At 41.3% G+C, this 18,860-nt stretch overlaps 1 protein-coding gene across 3 annotated transcripts in view; it reads left to right on the top strand.

The window, feature by feature from the left end:
• Window positions 1-2,132: 2,132 nt before the first annotated feature.
• col6a4a (collagen, type VI, alpha 4a) overlaps window positions 2,133-18,860 on the top strand; it is a 40,480-nt gene continuing 23,752 nt past the window's right edge. For 2 of the 3 annotated variants that reach the window (XM_036538438.1, XM_036538436.1), the window contains exons 1-10: window positions 2,133-2,209; window positions 3,409-3,457; window positions 10,860-10,963; window positions 11,053-11,661; window positions 13,047-13,634; window positions 13,926-14,510; window positions 14,858-15,478; window positions 15,932-16,486; window positions 16,942-17,499; window positions 17,973-18,548. In XM_036538438.1, the coding sequence (XP_036394331.1) occupies window positions 10,888-10,963; window positions 11,053-11,661; window positions 13,047-13,634; window positions 13,926-14,510; window positions 14,858-15,478; window positions 15,932-16,486; window positions 16,942-17,499; window positions 17,973-18,548 (4,168 nt within the window). In that variant the 5' untranslated portion in view covers window positions 2,133-2,209; window positions 3,409-3,457; window positions 10,860-10,887. The remainder of the gene's footprint in view (window positions 2,210-3,408; window positions 3,458-10,859; window positions 10,964-11,052; window positions 11,662-13,046; window positions 13,635-13,925; window positions 14,511-14,857; window positions 15,479-15,931; window positions 16,487-16,941; window positions 17,500-17,972; window positions 18,549-18,860) is intronic. The other variant, XM_036538437.1, reaches the window with a different exon arrangement.

The raw sequence follows: 18,860 nt of genomic DNA, 5'->3' as shown, positions 1-18,860 counted from the left end.
GTATCTTAAGCCAAAAACCTTCAAAGGAATCTCAGCTACTGCTGTTCAGTTCAGTAGCATTCTGAGAGCTGGAGTAGTGGATTTGGAGGGTCTGTCCTGTCTCTGATTCCCATGACTGAAAGAAGGCCACTGTCCAGTCCCCCCTTAGGACAAAATCTATGATAAGATAAAAGGGATCACCAGGCAGCAACAGCTTCATTACCTCTTGCTACATTACACATAACGCAGTTCTAACGAGTTCACCTCAATGGAGATATATAGGGAGATGTTTAAATTGGATGAGATGGTTTTATATTGCCTGTTTTCTAGGTTTGTGCTATAGGTCATATTATACTTGTGTATTTCATATTAGAATTCTCCAGTCATTAATAATGCCTTGTAAGTCCCCACAGATAAAAGCATCTTCTAAATCAATAAATAATGCCTCATTCATGAGAGTATCCAAACCTGTTGCACTGAACATTTACCTAATGATAATCGTATTAAATTTTCATTTTAAGGAGACTATAGCATTGTCCCAGCTGGGATTTGAACCTGAAACGCTCTGGATATTAATCTAGTTGTGCCCAGTGGTGGATGTCCAGCTAGCTACTGATGCTAATATTTTCTGGGGACACCAACAACACAACAAACCAGCTTTCTAGTGTTTGCTAGTATTGTATGTTTTATTAAATAATGCTTATTACATGACAATGGATGTGTTACATCAAGCAAATAAAGAGTTTGAATAGTTTTTTCAGTGAATAAACAGTTTAGATGAATAGTTTATTTCTCATTGGGATCACTCATAAATAACCCTGTATCTGCTTTCCAAGAAGAATTGCTCTGATCCTTCTCAAGGACAGTTGTTCAACCAATTACCTCTATGTATGACTCATAAGGCAGGCTTCGAGGAATGCCGTGCTCTTACAGCATGTGTAACTTAACCAAACATCGCAGTACAGTATTGAGATTCTGCTGTTTTTCTTCGTAAAATGATGAAAAGACTTTCGCATTTGTCTCCCTAATGTATATGACTGTTTCCCAGCCCGTAGCATAGGATTATAAAATAGAAACGGTATTCGGCGATGCGTTACCGTTCCAGTTTTAAACGCATCGGGAACGGAGCCATGAGCGTAAGCTCGTAAATGATTTAGACTTTTATGGAGCTCTTCCTCCTGCAGCGAACGAGCTCGGCGCAACGGACTGTGGCTGATGGTCGGTTCTGTACAGTATATCCTGTGTGGGACAGTTTACTGTATATCTTTACAAAAAAAAAAAAAAAAAAAACTTGTTCACACAAGTGAAAAAAGTAGTTTACGTGTTCGGTACTATTTATAATTCCAGGTACAAGGAATTGGTAATAGCATCAATGTTTTTTTTAAATCTTGTCATTTTAAAAAATTACTTAACTGAAACTGAGTAAAAGCACTCTTAGCATGCCGCACTGCTTAATACCGTAGTGACAGCACACGCGTATCTGTCATCAGTAGAGCGTAGGTTGCCAGCTTGTATGGAAATCGCACGTTGACTGTGTTCGGTGTATGGCGAACAAATATCAAATACTTTAAATGGCGTTTAACCAACATCCACAATGTTTCTTGTCAGGGACACTTGTGTATTAGAAAAGAATATTTTACAACGGCTCGCAAAAACCGTCCTTGGATTCAAGCTGAGTGCCATAACGCGTATCTAATATCCCATCGGTAGTAATACACTTTTCCACATTCGGCAGGTTATTGGAAAGATCAAAAGCTAAACATCAGAACTGTGCACATAATTTCTTCTTCCAGTCCGCAAAGTTAATTGAAGAAACTATCTGCACAAAAAGAAGAAACTAAAAAGGGTTCTACACTGAACCCTTATCTGTAACAACAACAACAAAACAACAACAACAATAATAATAATAATAATAATAATAATAATAATAATAATAATAATAATCGCAATAACAATAATAATAAACTCCTTAACATCGTTTATTAAAGATTTCCTGTACCTGTGGAAATATTTTATGATATACGTGTTTTCAATCCATTGTCATTTTCGGGAAGGGATAACATAAGAAGATGGGAAGGCTTTTTTCTTTTTTTGAATCAGACATCATACTGTATAGCGAACTGTGCGGTGTTCATGGCTGGGGGTGGGGGAGTGGTCTGGCAACTACAGCAGAGGCAGATACGGCTTCAAAACCCGTAGAAGGAGTCCTCCGCGAGCGCACCAGCAACATGTAAGTATTCCTAATTTACATTTTTTTCCTGATTTTATTATTTCAGTAAATGGGGATTAATTACTGAACGTCTTGATAACTGTATACCACATTAGAGTGTAAACATAGCAAAATGTTGTTTGAATGGTTTAGAGCATGATACTTCTGGGCTTTATGTATATCACCTATATTGAAGAAGTAGGAAAACCTGACAAATGTGTAATAAAGTCGACTTTTAGACTGAACTATTTCACTAAAATATGTTGTTATGGAGAAGGATTGACCTATTATTAACCTCAAAAAATCAATATATAACGTATGTAAAGCATTTCTTAACCCTTTACAGAAAGGGAAACAATGTTTTATCGTTTGTCTTGGGAGAGTTGGGGGTTGAGTGGGGGTGGGGGAGTCAGGGATTGTGTCTGGATCTCATTTTGTAGGGTTCAATATGCCAGTCTGTCTGGTGGTTATAGAGGTCAATCATGGAGTTAGTAATTCAACACAATGTAATTTGTATAAAGTGTTCAACAGTGAGATTTAAAGGCCTGCTTTTCGTTATATTTTGAAATTCCTGTTCAAATGTACAATTGATCGAGTTATTCAAGGCAGCATGTCTGATAGCGTGACAGGTTGGGCTGTTACTTTGTCCTATTAACTATGACTCTGAGTTATATCTTTGCCTTGATCCATTAATATAGCTCTTACATAATTACATAATTACAATTACATATACACTGTGGATTTGCAGTATTGAACCTCAATGTGCATTAGTGCATAAGTAAATTGGACAAAATCTATTAAATCCCATGGAATTGGACTGCTCTATCCAGTTGAACAAAAAGTGTTAAACTGCACAAATAACAATTAACAAAAACACCTGATTTAAAGTGACTTTGAAGCACTGTTTGTGTGGTATCAAGAAACTTGGAATTTTGAAACACCAGTGAAACATCAATTTTACATTCACAGAATATGATATAAACTAAACCTATAGGCCTACACACTTTTAACCTGCATAATGGTTCATGTTCTGATTAATAAATTATCTTAAGGATTCAAATGTGTTTGTGTAAATTTGCATAAATTAGCATATGTACATGGGAACAAAATTTTCAGCATTGTATACTCGTACATTTGGTGACATGATGCTTTAAGTGCTTTGACTACCTAAATAATGATTTTGTATGTGCTAAGGAATGTTGGCTTCTCCCTCCACACAGAGTGACACGGTCAAATGAATATCTGAGGGATACACCTGACCACCTGTAGGTAAGCAGGAATTTTTCTCCAAATCCACTCCAATTTTCCACTGTGGCAGAGGATGGTTTGATAGATAAACTTCACTTGATAAACTCATTAATAATCTAACTGCCCAGCATGCAACCACAGTAAATGGTTTGAAATCATAAACCTTTTTTTGTAAACATACTTTGTAAGGTGTCATTGAGTGCTTTTAAAGATAATTTGTGAGTTTGAAATCAGTCTAGATTGGTGTGTGATCATACAGAAAACCATGCAGTGTTTTATTCTGACTGGGATGCATGAGTTTGGCTGGGATTTGACAAAGCTATCAGAGTTTGCAGAACTGTTTCATTAGCTGAGCAATTATTTGATCTCAACTAAACTGAATACTGATCTCTGTTAAAACAAATAGCCAAGGAAACAAATTAACAGAAAAATAAATTGAGAATCACTTTTATTTTTTGATAAGTACAGACAACAACTTCTTTTTCACAGAGGGCTTGAAAAATAGCAGGTAACCATCAAAATGAGCTCAGTGTTCACTCAGCAGCTCAATCATGCCAAACTAATTGATTCCAGCTGGAAGGAAATCCAGCATACACCCTGAATCCTCAGCACTGGGAAACACTGCTTTATGCTGTAATGAAAGCTGTGTAACTGTTGGGATTTGTCCTTAAACTTGACTCAGATTCTCAATGTCAGAAATTCACATGCAATATTCTAAAAAAAATTAACTCTTCCACCAGAAATTAAGATGGCAGTCTTTATGAAAGGTTTGCAGCTATGACTGGCTTGTCATAATGAACAATCCAAAACTCTACCCTCACAACATACTGTGTGCTCACACACCAGCCTTTCTCTTTTTCAGGAGATCTCTTTTTTGTGGAATTGAAAAATCATAATCATTCTTTTTTCATAATTCTTTTTTCAAATCATAATCATCCTGTTTTAGACAGTTTTTTAGGGTGTAAGTTTAACTGTAACTCATCTTGTACAGTACATTACATCTGTTCACAGTGTATTTTAGCTGCTAAGCAGGTAGTGTGAGCTGTTTACTGTACTTAATGGAAAAGAGGAGGGTGATGGTGAGCCCTGTCCGGTCATATAAACAAAGGAGGTTTATTCAGAGTACAGATGAAGGGCTGTGTGTTTTTCTTAACCTTCTCTTATGGGAGTGTGGATGTCCCGCCACCTGGTCAGACCACACACGCCAAAAGCAGAACACTACTGATCGTTGGCTCGATCCTGGATAGCCACAGAGCTTCCAGAGTCAGCGGCTCTTGGTGGTAATCTTGGTTTCCTGTTTATTCCATTTTGTCTAGGTTAGAAATTGAGGAAATGTGAAGCTACCCAGAGCTGTTTACAAGCACTGTCTTCCGATTTGACAACAGCAAATGCCCTTCCTGAGATCCCTTGCAATGGTGTACATTATTTGACAGCTTATGATACACAGCAGTTTCAATAGGAGAGAAAGGGATAGAAAGCCCTTGGGTTTGAAATATGTGTCTAATCCATACATCAGTATTACAAATGTGCTGTATATCTGAAGAGTGCATGGGCCATAAAGAAACACACGCGCGCACACACACACACACACACACACACACACACACACACACACACGCACGCACACACACAAACACAGCCTTTGCAGACACATGTACTCATACATTTTCATGTTCTGGAAAAGGTCTCAACACTGGGTATTAGTATTACATACTACTGCACCATGTCAGTGGGAGATGCAAACAGTGGCACCACACTGTCCTTTGGAACTTTAAATGATTGGGTAGCCACATGGCCAGCACTGTGTGTCAGACGGTGTACATTATGCCTTATCTGAGCATGTGCCCCTATCCCTTATGTGTGGTACAGTGGCAGCCCCACATAATACAATTGCAAAGCCCCACCGGGTACAGGGGTGTAGTTGCAAAGCCCCAGTTGGTACAATGGCAGCCCCACTAAGTGCAACTGTGAAGGACCCCTGGGGATCAGTCTCTCAACCTTAATGTTTCAGGGCCAATTCCATAAATAAAGATATACTGCTGCCCACAAGCCTGAGCTCAGCCCTGACTTGGGCTACATACCTCCTCAGCCTTTACAGCCTCCTGAATGCTACAGTAAATCTGGCCATGACAGAGCGAAGAGGACGAAATTTTCCCTTTTATATCCCGCCAAATACTTGAGACAGGTTCTGGGTCATTTTTGCTTGTGGCACACATCATCTCCTCCCTGTTATTGCAGTGTAATTTGATAATGGGGAATTTCCTCTTGAATAGCCTCACACAACCCTTTAATGGAGAGCAGCCTTATCGCATCTGAATACTGCTTCATAGAAAAATATATCTGTAGGCAAAAGGAAGCTTGTCCTTGCTTTTGAGATCTCTGTTCAGCACTACTTCTCTTCCATTGACGTCTTTTGGACAGAGTGTCTTTCGTGCAGATGATTTTTGCAACTAATACCTTTTCTAGTCTACTCACACTTTTCAAGACAATGTCAACGCATTTATTTTGACAGTGTGTGTCACAGGAGTGAACTATGCAACTCCGATCCATTTCCCTAAACCTTGATCAAATGAATCAAAGAAGCAAGTACACTGGATTTTTTTTTTTTTACATTGCACTGTTGAAAGTTTTATACATTGAGAGCCAAATGCAAAATGCTATGGTTTAGATCATACGCGATCCAGACAAATGTGCTTTAAAGATGACAGGCAACAGTAAGTCAAGCTTCTAAGAAATAACTAGTAAGCTTTTCTGTTTATAGGAACAGACAGGAAAAGAAACATACAAGACTGACTGTATTGGAACGATTTAAATGAAAAAGGCCAGTGTCTCGTGTGTTTGTCAGGAACCAGCTTTACACTGTCCAGCTGGACATAAAAAGTTAAAAGCCTACCCCATGTGAAAATGTTGGTCCACAGAGACAGACATGTACAGTAGAATTTGCATATAAAGAAATGGCTTGCAGGACAGTACTTGCAGGATGGTCTGTGCCATCACATATTGGCTAGTGATACATGAATTTTCTATGGTTTACTAGAATACAGCGCACATTCGGTATGCTCTGGTGTCTTATAACAAACAGGAATGATAGAGAGCAGGTCAGTGACCTTACTATGTGCCTTAATGAGAGCAGTGGTTCCTGATTGGCTGATTTGACAGTGGGCCTCTCAGCTGCCTGCTCCACATGGATTCAATTAAAGCATGCATGCCCTTTCACGTTTTTGGCTTTTTCTGGTTTCCCTTTGAAGGTAATTTGAAAGGGAATGTGACTTGGTCCCTCAAACCTACAGATGCTCCCTGCGTTGTTTTGGTGTCAAAGAAGACTGGTGTTGTGGCACTGTTTTTAGAGCCCAAACAGACCTGGGTCAGGGTTTCCGCTAGGATTTTTTCTTGCCCGCGAGGTGTATGGAAAGAATTTATTTTACCGAACAAATTTGAAACTTACTGGTCACATTTCAATAACAGTCTATGTCATAAACGCAAATATAATGTAACCTACACCTAGGTTGACGAAACAATGACAACGACCTCAAACCAGTTTGACTATTTAATGAACAGTAACGATTAAGCAAAACGAACAGTAATGATTGAGCAAAACCTCGACATTAGAATGCTAAAATGTAGGCTATTACGAAACATCTGTAACCTGTAACATCTGTAGCCTGTTTAAAAAAAAGGCTCGGCCTACATGGCATCCATTGTAGCCTATAGGCTACCAGGTAACATTTTATTTTCTCCTTTTTTTCACTGTGGCAAAGTCCTCTGCTGCCGACTTGAAATCAAACATGTCCAATTTGTCTTTGTGCTTTCAAAACGCATAAGCCACGTCACTCTCTCCTCCTCTAGATGACTTCGCAGTGCCATCTTAATTCGATTCTGCAGAGAGAAGCCCCTCTCTGCTGGCATGCTTAGTTTGACAACTGTTTGTGACAACTGACACATGAAAATACCCTGATGCAAAGAGTATTCTTTTAAGAATGGATATGTTTACATTATATAACACATGGCTAATCACAGTGTGAATACCTCAAGGGAAGCCAGTTTGAGATGAGGGTGAACATGTTGACATGTGTTCTCAGCATGGAAATAGTGCCCCTCTCTGGTTATTTTGGGTAGTTCAATTTCAGGTAATATACCTCTCTGGACATCTGAAATAAATTATCTCTATTATATTTGACCAAGTGTCATACTCTTACTTAATACAACTGACTGGAGCCTCATATATGTCTTGATATGTTATACACTTAGTCATATGCATTAATGTATGTGCAATGATTTCACAAAAAAACCCCAAAATTATTTAGAGCTAAAAATTCAGATCCTGGCTTCCTGTGGTATGAATCTGAAGTCAATTTAAGGTCATAATCTCTGACTGAATAAGTGCATTCCATTTAAAAATCAACAGTCCTAATAAGACTTCACAGCACCAGTTCAGATATATTACTGGCAGTCAGTTGGAGCAAAAATGTTGTTTTAGACTGACTAAACTAGACAAAGTAAATAGGGCTTTTAAAGCAACTAAGCTGGGTTTTAGCTGAGCCCTTGTAAGAGAGGATTAAGGCTATTCACATGAGTCTTTTTGAGACCTCATAAAAAAGTTGATTGCATCCAAATTTTCCATTTAAGAGAAAACCCAGTTCCATTCTTTTGTATCTTAGAAGGCTGTTTTTTCAGCTTTTACACCATTGTCTTCTGACAGATAACTTAGAACTGTAGACTGATCTGTCTCTCAATTCACAAAATACTCATGGGAAGAAGTAGTATTTTGGCCTAAATATGGAGTCTGCTGAAAGTAAATAGTTTTGCTATGGTCATTGCATGTTGCTTTATCTATATATTGTAATTTGCATTTTTCTTTTATGTCAGAAACTCCTACAAAAGGTGACCTGCTATAAGCTGAAACCACTGTGCTTTGCATGTAGAAGTACAATTGTCGGTTTCTGAATGTGCGGTAATATTCAGAGTCCAGAACCTCTGAGTCGGAGTAGAAAAATATACAATTTTAAGATTGTATATATGAGCTACAGGCATGCCACATATGCCATCTGTTATGCACCACTGTGCCTCATTAGCATTGTTGTTTTTTTCTGTACTCACTTTAAAACCTGAGGCTGTGTGGCTCTCTTCATCTAAACTTCTTTGCATGTGTTGTTGTACATACTGATATGTGATGTGTGATGTTCCAAGAAATTCCATGCATTGTTTTGGTAAAGAACTTGTTGGAGTGTGAGCTATTTAGTTTGGATGGTACAAAGGGGTTTCAAATTTTGTCATAAACTGCACATAAATTACAGTGTTCTGGTGTATCCCCAGGGTAATTCTCTAGAGTATTCTGAAAGTATTACTAACATTTTGAAATGATAAAGATGACCCTAAAATACAAAACCACATTTACCAAGCTGCAGTACCAAATCTGCCATTATTTGTGTGCCCTGTGTGTTGGCCTCTGATGATTTATCTGTCTGTCTCTTGCTCAGCACACAATGAATGTGGCCAGGAGGAAATGAATGTTTCCGCAGCCAGGCATCAAAAGAAATGACAGGCAGATGTTTTTTCTTCAGTGCAGAGTTGGTGGTTGGTGGGCGTGGAGGCTGTTGTGAGATAGTTAAAACACACTGACAGAACATTTCCAGTGCCCTGGAGAACAGGAGAGAACTGGAAAAGGATTACTGTCTTTCCCTTAACTGATTCAGTCCCTGCCCTAATACCTTAATTCAGCTTCTGTCCCGATCCCAGAAATGATTCAGTCCTTGCCAGCTCCTGTCCCAATCCCTAAAATGAGCCAGCCCTTGCCCTGATTCCTTAAATGATTCAGCCCCTGCCCTGGACCCTTAAATGATTCAGCCCTTGCCCAGATTCCTTAAATCACCCCCAGCCATGATCTCTGAAGTGGTTCAGTCCCTGCACTGAACAGCATTCATACTAGATCTCTTAACCCTTTTGCACATACAGTCACACTAGTGTGATTAGCCCTTTCGCACATATGGTCAATCCAGTGTGATTAGAACACTAGATTGGAAAAATAGGTAACTTTAGCTTTGAGGAAACAGTGATTTAATGTTACAAAGTTGCAAATGCGGTGGTGAAAACTGTGGTAAGCTTAATAACGCTAATGAAAACATAACGAAGCATGTAACGTAACACGCATGCTACATAGCATAAAATAAGTCACGTATGAAAGGGTTGAGAGAGCCAGCCTGGTGGTACTGTCATGGGGCTGATCTGCATGCTCACTACTGGGTATCTTAAGGCCTGGCCTCACTGAATGGAGCTCATGTAAGGAATCTGAAGTAAAATCAATCCACTGTAGACATTTAGCCTTCTAAGGTCAGAATAAGGCAATTTATACTTCAGAGCTAATTTCAGATCAAAAACAACACATTTAATTAACAGTAAATTTAGTGTTTGAAGTAAAAAGGAAAGGAGGAAAACTATATTTTCCCATGAAAACAAAAAAGGCAAAAAAACAGAAAACACATAGAATTGCTAACATGCCAAATGAGGAGTGAAAAAAAAAACAAACACATACAAGAATATGTACAAATGCCTTCTGTAATGCAGTCTTTGAAAGCTTTTATCTGAAGGAGGGAGACCTTTTTCAATACATTGTCACACCTCCCTTTTTTGTTATGTTTGTGTTGGTCTTTGCTCATTTCCAAAAGAACATATTTGTATGTATCTGAAATGCCACATCAAAGATTTGTGGTTTGTTGAGCCATGGGAAATATGCTAAATGCTTCAGAGGTCTGTCTGTGTAGCTTGACTTTTAGCCTCCTGCCAAAACCTACAGAGCATCATGTGGCCCCAGATAGCTGTTCTGCTATCATTCTTTTCATTTTCTGAAAGTACAGCTGGACAGTACGTGACAACTTCCACAGAAGGATTTCTGAATGTGATACTGAATGTTGACATAATTCTGTAGAACACATTGAACAAATATGTGTGCTTTGGACAGTAATAAAGACCTTGTTGATGGGAAAACAACAGCATGTAGAAATACATTTTTGGATTTATCTGTTTGGCTTGCTGGATAATATCAGACGTAACTGGTTTTGGGTACTCACCCAGTTTGTGATTATCCCTGTGGAATAATTTCACCATATTTGCAGCAGGTTTCTAGCTCAATAAATAAAACCCCTGCAGTAAGGGATGACATTTCTCCCATATGTCACACATGCATGTATTTATTGAGACCACTTCCTGGCAAAGAGGTAAGCTGGAATTAAAAATACAGCACAAATCATTCAAGTGCCATTGGGACTGAAACTTGTGCAAGACTGAACATGACTTACCAGATGTTTATTGCGCTAATGTACCTGTCATCTAACTCTTGTCTCAATGTGGGAGGCAATAGCATAGTGATATGCTACATTCCATTGCAATGATCTTACAACTGTGATCTCTCTTTCTCTGTGTTGGTCAGGAAAAGTAACTTCAGATCAGCTGGCAACATGGGGCTGATGGGGACACTTATGGCTGTCCTCACCATCACATCATGTTTTGTCGCCAGTGGTGCCCAGAAAACAGGTGAGAAAGCTTACTGTTCTTGCCAGTATGGTTAGTGTCATAACTGTGGTCATGACCTCTCATCTGACCAGTGGTCTCCTGTATCCCAGTGTGTACCACAGAGGCTGTGGCTGACATTGTGTTCCTGGTGGACGGGTCCTGGAGCATTGGGTCGGAGAATTTCCAGCAGGTCCGGACCTTCCTCGTCTCATTGGTGGACAGCTTCGATGTGGGTCAAGACCAGGTCCGGATTGGCATGGTCCAGTATAGCACTAGCCCCCACACCGAATTCCACTTGAATACCTACAACAACAAAGAGAGGATTCTGAAGCACATCCAAGACATGCCCTACAGAGGCGGTGGCACCAAGACTGGACTGGGCCTCGAGTTCATGCTCGCTGAACACTTTGTGGACCAGGCAGGCAGCCGGGCCAGCAAGGGGGTCCCGCAGTACGCAGTGGTCATAACAGACGGTCAGTCCCAGGACAACGTAAAGCAGCAAGCAGAGGCGGTGAAGAGGCGTGGCATCACGCTGTACGCCATCGGCATCAAGGATGCTGTGCTGGATGAGCTGCAGGAGATTGCCAGTGACCCTGATGAAAAGCATGTCTACAGTGTGTCAGATTTTGCAGCGCTTCAAAGTGTCTCCCAGAGTGTCATCCAGGTGCTCTGCACCACTGTGGGGGAAGCCAATCGCCAGGTCATCCAGGTGTCCCAGGGTAAACTCACACCCCGCCTTTCTGTGGACTATAGTATTAGAGGATACTCTTAATAACACCAAGGTGCTGCTTAACGTAGGGAAGGTGTTTGATGGACACCCAATTCCACAAGTATTTATTTGGATGCCTCCAAATCCACACAGGGAGAGTGAGCAATGAGGAAATCATGTCTGAATCATAATGTTAATGTTGAAAAACATTCACGATGACTCTGAAAGTGGGTTTTAACACCACACATTCTTCTTAAATTCCTGCCCTCTTCTGCACTGGTCTTTCCCATTATTTATAAGCACTATTTGGAATTTGCTGTTAATAACTTTAGCTCAGTAAAGGTACAACACACAAAACAATAACTGAATGAATATCAAGGTGATTTAGATTAGTTTGAGCCTAAAATTCAGCTGCAAACGTACTGTAAGTTTCTCTAGAAAATAGGATTCGCCAAATGAATAAATGTAAATGTAAATACAAAGTCAATTACATAATTTCTGTTCCCTTCTTGCACTGGAATCACTCAGCTCAGTGTTGCCACTGTTTCATGACTGAGAGAAACAAAAAAAAATTCAATACCATCAGAAGTAAATTTTATTTGATGTAGGGAGATTTTTGGTTGAAAGTAAGGTTTGTAAAATTCGCAAAAAGAGGTCTGCACCTCTTAACCAGATGAAAGGGCTCTAGAGATATCAGTGCAAATGTGAAGGGTACTTGCATGTACGCTTTCTCAGGGAGCAACCAACAGCAAGCAAAAGTGCCTTGGGCATGTGTCTGACCAAATGCTCAATGATTTTTTTTTTTCCATTAGATCTAAAGGATTTAGTTTCAAATTCCAATTAGGTGCATGGTAAATGTAAGATAAGATAAATTAATGAATACTTTTCAGACAATAGCCATAGTCCTTTTATGATAATAAACACTAATAATTACCATTAAATTGAAGAATCATCTTGTTCATCTTAGTTGTTTTTTCACCTTATGTCACCTTGTTAAAAATCATTCAATAGTTCTGCCAAGGGTACATTGTGGGAGAGCCACATCTGTCACTGTCAATATCTCTCAGTTAATGCTCTGCAAAAGAAGAGCAAATTGGATTCTTTTCCATTTTGTGGTTTTTGGTCTCAAGATACACACTGAACAGCTGCTGTCACTCAACACGAACACATGCTCCATAAAAGTAAACAGGGGAAATTGTACACACATTTTTTGCAAAACACGTAACAATTTTTTTGAGTGCAGAATATTGAAATATTTGGCCCATAATAGTATTTGTCTATTTACTTAAAGGCATGCTAGTATATATTTCATAATTATTCCTATACAAAATCATGAAGTAAACCATCTGTATGGATATCCTGGGCTCACATCTCCTTTTATCTCTTTTTCTCCAGAGTGCAGAAATGCCACAGTGGCAGACATTGTGTTTCTCGTGGACGGCTCCTCAAGCATTGGCCCTGAGAACTTCCAGGAAATGAGGAATTTTCTCAGAGCCTTTGTAGATGGCTTAGATGTTGGGAGTAACAGGGTGAGAGTGGGGCTGGCTCAATTCAGCAACGAGCCGTACCAGGAGTTCCTGCTGGGGGAGCACACAGAGAAGAGGGTCCTCTTGGAGCAGATAGACAATTTGGTATATAGGACTGGGGGCACCTACACAGGCAAGGCACTCAGCTTCCTCAAGTCGACTTACTTTACTGATGCCGGGGGCAGCCGGGCAAACCAGAATGTCCCACAGATCGCCGTGGTGATCACCGATGGCAACTCCTCAGACAATGTCACGATGCCTGCCCGGGAGCTCAGGAGGCAGGGTGTTGTGATCTTTGCCATCTGCATTGGGACTGCGGACAGCAATGAGCTCAAGCAGATCGCCAACAGTCCGCATGAGCATTTCCTGGTCAGCATCGACAACTACCAGGCCCTGCAGAAGTTGACAGAGAGTTTACTGCGGACCGTGTGTGTCTCTGTGGAAACACAAATACAAGGTAAAGCAATGGATTTGAAAAAGTCACTAGATGGGCTCTCTGCATCAATCTGTGGCCATAGTCTGCATCCCCTTTCCTGAAAGAAACCTGACAGCTCTTTTATCTGCTCAAGCATCTTTTTCTGTTAGATAACAGTTTTTATCATAGCTCTAATGCAATTGATCATTCAATGTATATGACTGTGTTAAAAACATTGCACTGTCGATGAAGCAACTGTATTGGAAAATATCTGTCACCAGCATGTGTGTACATGATGAATTAAATATGAGTTTCATTTTGTACACAAACCAGCCTTAGCCCCAAGATTTGCTGATGTGTTCGTCCTGGTGGACAGCTCAGCGCAGTCGGAGATTTCACAGGTGAAGAACATCCTGATCCGACTAGTCAACCAGCTCAATGTTGGCATTGATGCACACCGGATTGGCCTGGCACAGTTCAGCTCTGACACCAAAGTGGAGTTCCTGCTCAACAGGTACCAGACCAAGGAGGAGGTCCTGGCCCATCTGAGGACCCAGCTCCGGCTGCGACCTGGGAGAGACCGCCAGCTCGGCCGGGCCCTGGAGAACGCCCGTATGAATTTCTTCACCACAGCCGCAGGCAGCCGCATTGACGAGGGCTTCCAGCAGTTCCTTGTGGTCATCACTGCTGGGCAGTCACAGGACAGTGTTATGAGGGCCTCACACCTTACCAGGGCTGAGGGTATAACAGTTATTTCTATCGGGCTTCCCCGAGCCAACAGGCAGGAGCTACAGCAAGTCGCCACGTTGCCCTATGTATACCAGACGTCAACGCAAGGTATCGGAGGGATACCTCAGGAGGTGAAAGGGGTCATCGAATCCAAGCAAGCTTATCTGGGGCTGGCCACAGGCCCTTCAGGTAATTAAACTCAGTCAGTTTTAGCAATATAGATATTTACTTATATTAGGTATAACATTATATAGCATTATAGCATAGTAGGTATAAAATTCATGTGTTCCTGTTAGCAAATAGAAAGAATTGCAGAATATTCAGCTGATTCTATTGTATTATGTTTTACCTGAAGAAAAAATAAATTAATATAGGTGACTTCAATATCCACATGTTGTTCTGCTGTGGTGGCTTGGCTCTGTCTTGTCACTGAATATAGATACATATTATGTCCTCTGTTTTAACCTATATGCTCTTCCTAAGAAATCAAGAATATATTGTTACACAAGAATCCATAAGAACCATTTTTTCTTCAGATTGCAGGTCTGCCAGTATGGCTGACATCGTCTTCATTGTGGATGAATCTGGTAGCATCCAGGCCAGTAACTTCAATCTGGTGCGCACATTCATTCATCGCATAGTAGACGGCTTAGATGTTAGCCCGAAGAAAGTGAGAGTGGGGATTGTCCTCTACAGCGACTCCCCCGAGGCAAAGGTCTACTTGAACTCTTTTGAGGAGAAGGGTGAATTGCTGCAGTTCATAAAAATTCTGCCATATCGAGGGGGTGGGACTCGGACCGGTGCCGCCTTGAACTTCACCCGTGAGAACGTGTTCACAAAGAATGCAGGGAGCCGGCAGGACAAGGGTGTGCAGCAGGTGGCTATTGTCATCACAGATGGGAAGTCCCAGGATGAAGTGGAGATTGCGGCGGCAGCCCTGCGCCGCTCAGGGGTGACCATTTACGCTCTTGGGGTGAAGGACGCTGACCACAGCGAGCTGGTACAGATCGCCTCCTATCCCCCAAGAAAGCACGTCTTCACTGTAGACAGCTTTGCCAAATTGAATACCCTGGAGAAAAGCCTCCAGAAGCTGCTGTGTTACAACATCATCCGAACAGCCTTCTCAGTCCCTGTTAGGAGACTGAATCTAAAAAAAGGTAATGACATATTTGTCAAACAAAGAAAATACAGTCCTGGTGTTATTTTTAGTCTGCAATTTGTTGAAGTAGACCCATAAATAGTAATGTCTCTTACCGTATCAATTACTCAATGTCTGAGTCAGTGACAGATCCATTGACTGGCTGAGTATACAGCTTCCACAGTAATGATGTTTCTCCACTAGAAGGTGAAAGGTCAAGAAAGTTGCAACAGCTATTGAGCAGTGCCTTTTCAGTTTATGTTCACCTTATACAGTATGTAGATACATTTTAGCATTGCAAAGGTAATAACTGGATAATACTGAGTTACAAGGTATAATTTTAATTCTGATGATTATGTAATACGATCTCTGCTACATTCTACAAGTACTAGCTCTCTATCAGGGAATCTCTCTCGTTCTTGGTCTCCCTCTCTCACTCTTCATGTCTAACTTTATATATTTCCCTACGCAGGATGTGTTCAAACGGAGGAAGCTGATATCTACTTTCTGATTGATCATTCTGGGAGCATCTATCCGCGTGACTTCCAAGACATGAAGAAGTTCATCCTGGAGTTTATACAAATGTTCAGGATTGGGCCTCATCAGGTTCGGGTAGGAGTGGTGAAATTTGCAGATGCTCCTACGCTGGAATTCACACTTAACCAGTACACCGACAGCAAGTCCCTTGAGAGAGCTGTGGATAATGTCCGGCAGGTGGGTGGAGGGACAGAGATTGGGCGGGCACTGACCTATATGGGCCCGCTCTTCAAGAAAGACAAAAGGGACCCGAAGGTGCCTGAGTTTCTTATTGTCATCACTGATGGTGAATCCACTGATGAGGTCATACAGCCAGCCAAGGAGCTGCGAGACCAGGGTATCATCATCTATGCCATCGGGGTCAAGGGTGCCAATGAGTCAGAGCTGCTGGAGATCGCCGGCTCTCCTGAAAAAAAGTTCTTTGTCAACAACTTTGATGCTCTCAAACCCATAAAAGATGAAATTGTCACAGATATCTGCTCTGAAGAGGGTAAGTGGGTCTCTTCCACTGTGTTTTTGAACATGTTTTTAAATATGGATCACAGTTGGTTTACACACACTCCGCTTTAACCAGATAAAAGTTGAACACTATGTGGTCTGACCTTTGAATTGTGGATTGTCTCAAAAGGCACCTTGTTTACTTGGGAATGTACTTGTTTGGAAGTAACACAGCCACCCTTGTTAAGGGTCATTGATTTTGTTTATTCCTGGTATTTCCAACAAAATGCTTCCACTGGAAATCGTACCCAAATACTTATTGACTTTTCCCCTAAATACATAAAAGAAATAAGTTGTGATAAGTAGCAGAGTAGTAGTTTCAAACTTCAAATAGATATGCATGTTAAATGCTAGGGCAGCCACTGCCAGCATTTCTGAGAACAGTCTAAGGTGCCCTGGTTTGTCCAGTTTATTCCCAGCACATCCATATTCTTTTTTTCTCCACAGCTTGTAAAGACATGGAAGGGGACATACTGTTTTTAATTGACAGTTCCGGGAGCATTGATCCTTCTGACTACTGGAAGATGAAGAATTTCATGCAGAATATGGTGGAAAAATCAGCCATAGGTCTGGACAAAGTTCACGTGGGCGTCCTGCAGTTTAGCGTCAATCAGCAACCGGAGTTCCCATTGAACAGGTTCTATGACAAAGCAAACATGAGACAGGCCATCAGTGATATGCAGCAGCTGGGTGGGGGGACCCTTACGGGAGCTGCGCTATCCTTCGCCTCGCAGTACTTCGACCCGTCCAGGGGTGGACGTCCAAACGTAAAGCAGTTCCTGATCGTGATCACTGATGGAGAGGCCCAGGATTTGGTGGCCAAGCCAGCAGAGGCGCTGAGACAGAAAGGGGTGATCATCTATTCCATTGGAGTGGTCAACGCTAATAACTCCCAGCTGCTGGAGATCAGTGGCCACCAGGAAAGGGTCTTCTCTGAGAGGAACTTTGATGCCCTGCAGTTCATTGAAAAAGAAATCCTATTCAAAATCTGCCACCCTGTGACAGGTGAGTACTCTTTAAAAGTTATTGTAAGAGGCTCCAGGGTGACTCAGTCAGCAAAGCGACATTTGCCAAAAATGACCTGGAGCCCATACCATTAAAACAAATTGGCTTTGTTCAATGGGATAGGAATAGGTTGGTTGGCAAGGGTTCTGTGATTCATGCAAATGATATCAGTTAAGTAAAACCTATCCTGCATCCTCTCACTCAATTGTAATGCAACTGCATGCTCCTGTATCAGACCATTGCACTTGTCTCACTTCAGTGGTCCTGCATGGATGCAAAATTTGTCACTCTGAGATGAATTTATTGTACAGTTAGCAATTCCAACACAGGGCTATGTAAAGGGAAAAAATTGTATTTTATGTATTTTAAAAGATATGCATGGTATATATGGACAGTGTGATCACAGGAAAACATTACCTTGCTAGTACTTCTATCATACATAAATGTGCATTCATTTTTATCACTTTGAACAGAATGCAAGAGAACAGAGGTGGCTGACATGATCTTCTTGGTGGATGGCTCCAGTAGCATTGATCAGAGCCAGTTCCAGAGCATGCGCAAGTTCATGACCTCCATGGTGAACAACACAAATGTGGGCCAGAACCTTGTCAGGTTTGGGGCTATCCTCTACTCTGACTCAGCCCAAACCAGCTTCACACTGAACAGATACCACACCAAGAGGGATGTGCAGAAGGCTGTTGCTGACCTGCAGGCACCAGGTGGAAACACCTACACAGCCTTGGCCCTACAATACTCTGTGGCCTACTTTGAGGCGCCTCATGGTGGTCGTGCAGCCGAGGGTGTCCCTCAGATTTTAATGGTAATCACGGACGGGGACGCCACTGATGCAGTGGCTCTTCCAGTGTCAGCTAGGGCGGTGAAGGAGAAGAACATCACAATTTATGGTATCGGAGTGGCAGGTGCCAACAGGCAGCAGCTGGAGGTCATGACTGGGGATCCGAAGAAGGTCTTTTATGTGGACAGTTTTCAGGCCTTGGAGGTACTTTACAAAAACCTCTCAAATGTGCTGTGCCAGGACACTAAACCAGGTAGGTGGGAGATATGTGACCTTGGGCTATCTCACATTGATCTAGGGTCAGTAGACTGTGTGGCAGGGTGTTTTCGCAGTCCATATGGAAACATTATTGTGTTAGATTATCGAGGGGAAAATGCAAAGGGTCGCAATGCTGTAGGGATAATGTTGAAGGGATGACAGCAACTGAAAAGGAAGTGAAGAAATCTGTGTATGTGAACATCAAACATACACTTTTGCAGAGTTTATTTTTCCTTAATACCTATTGAATAATTGCAGGAAACAATATACAATAATGTGAAGATAATATTGATATATGAACGTAATA

This window comes from Megalops cyprinoides, chromosome 10, assembly GCF_013368585.1.
Source record: "Megalops cyprinoides isolate fMegCyp1 chromosome 10, fMegCyp1.pri, whole genome shotgun sequence".
Classification (NCBI taxonomy): domain Eukaryota; kingdom Metazoa; phylum Chordata; class Actinopteri; order Elopiformes; family Megalopidae; genus Megalops; species Megalops cyprinoides.
This window is presented reverse-complemented; position numbering and strand designations above follow the sequence as displayed.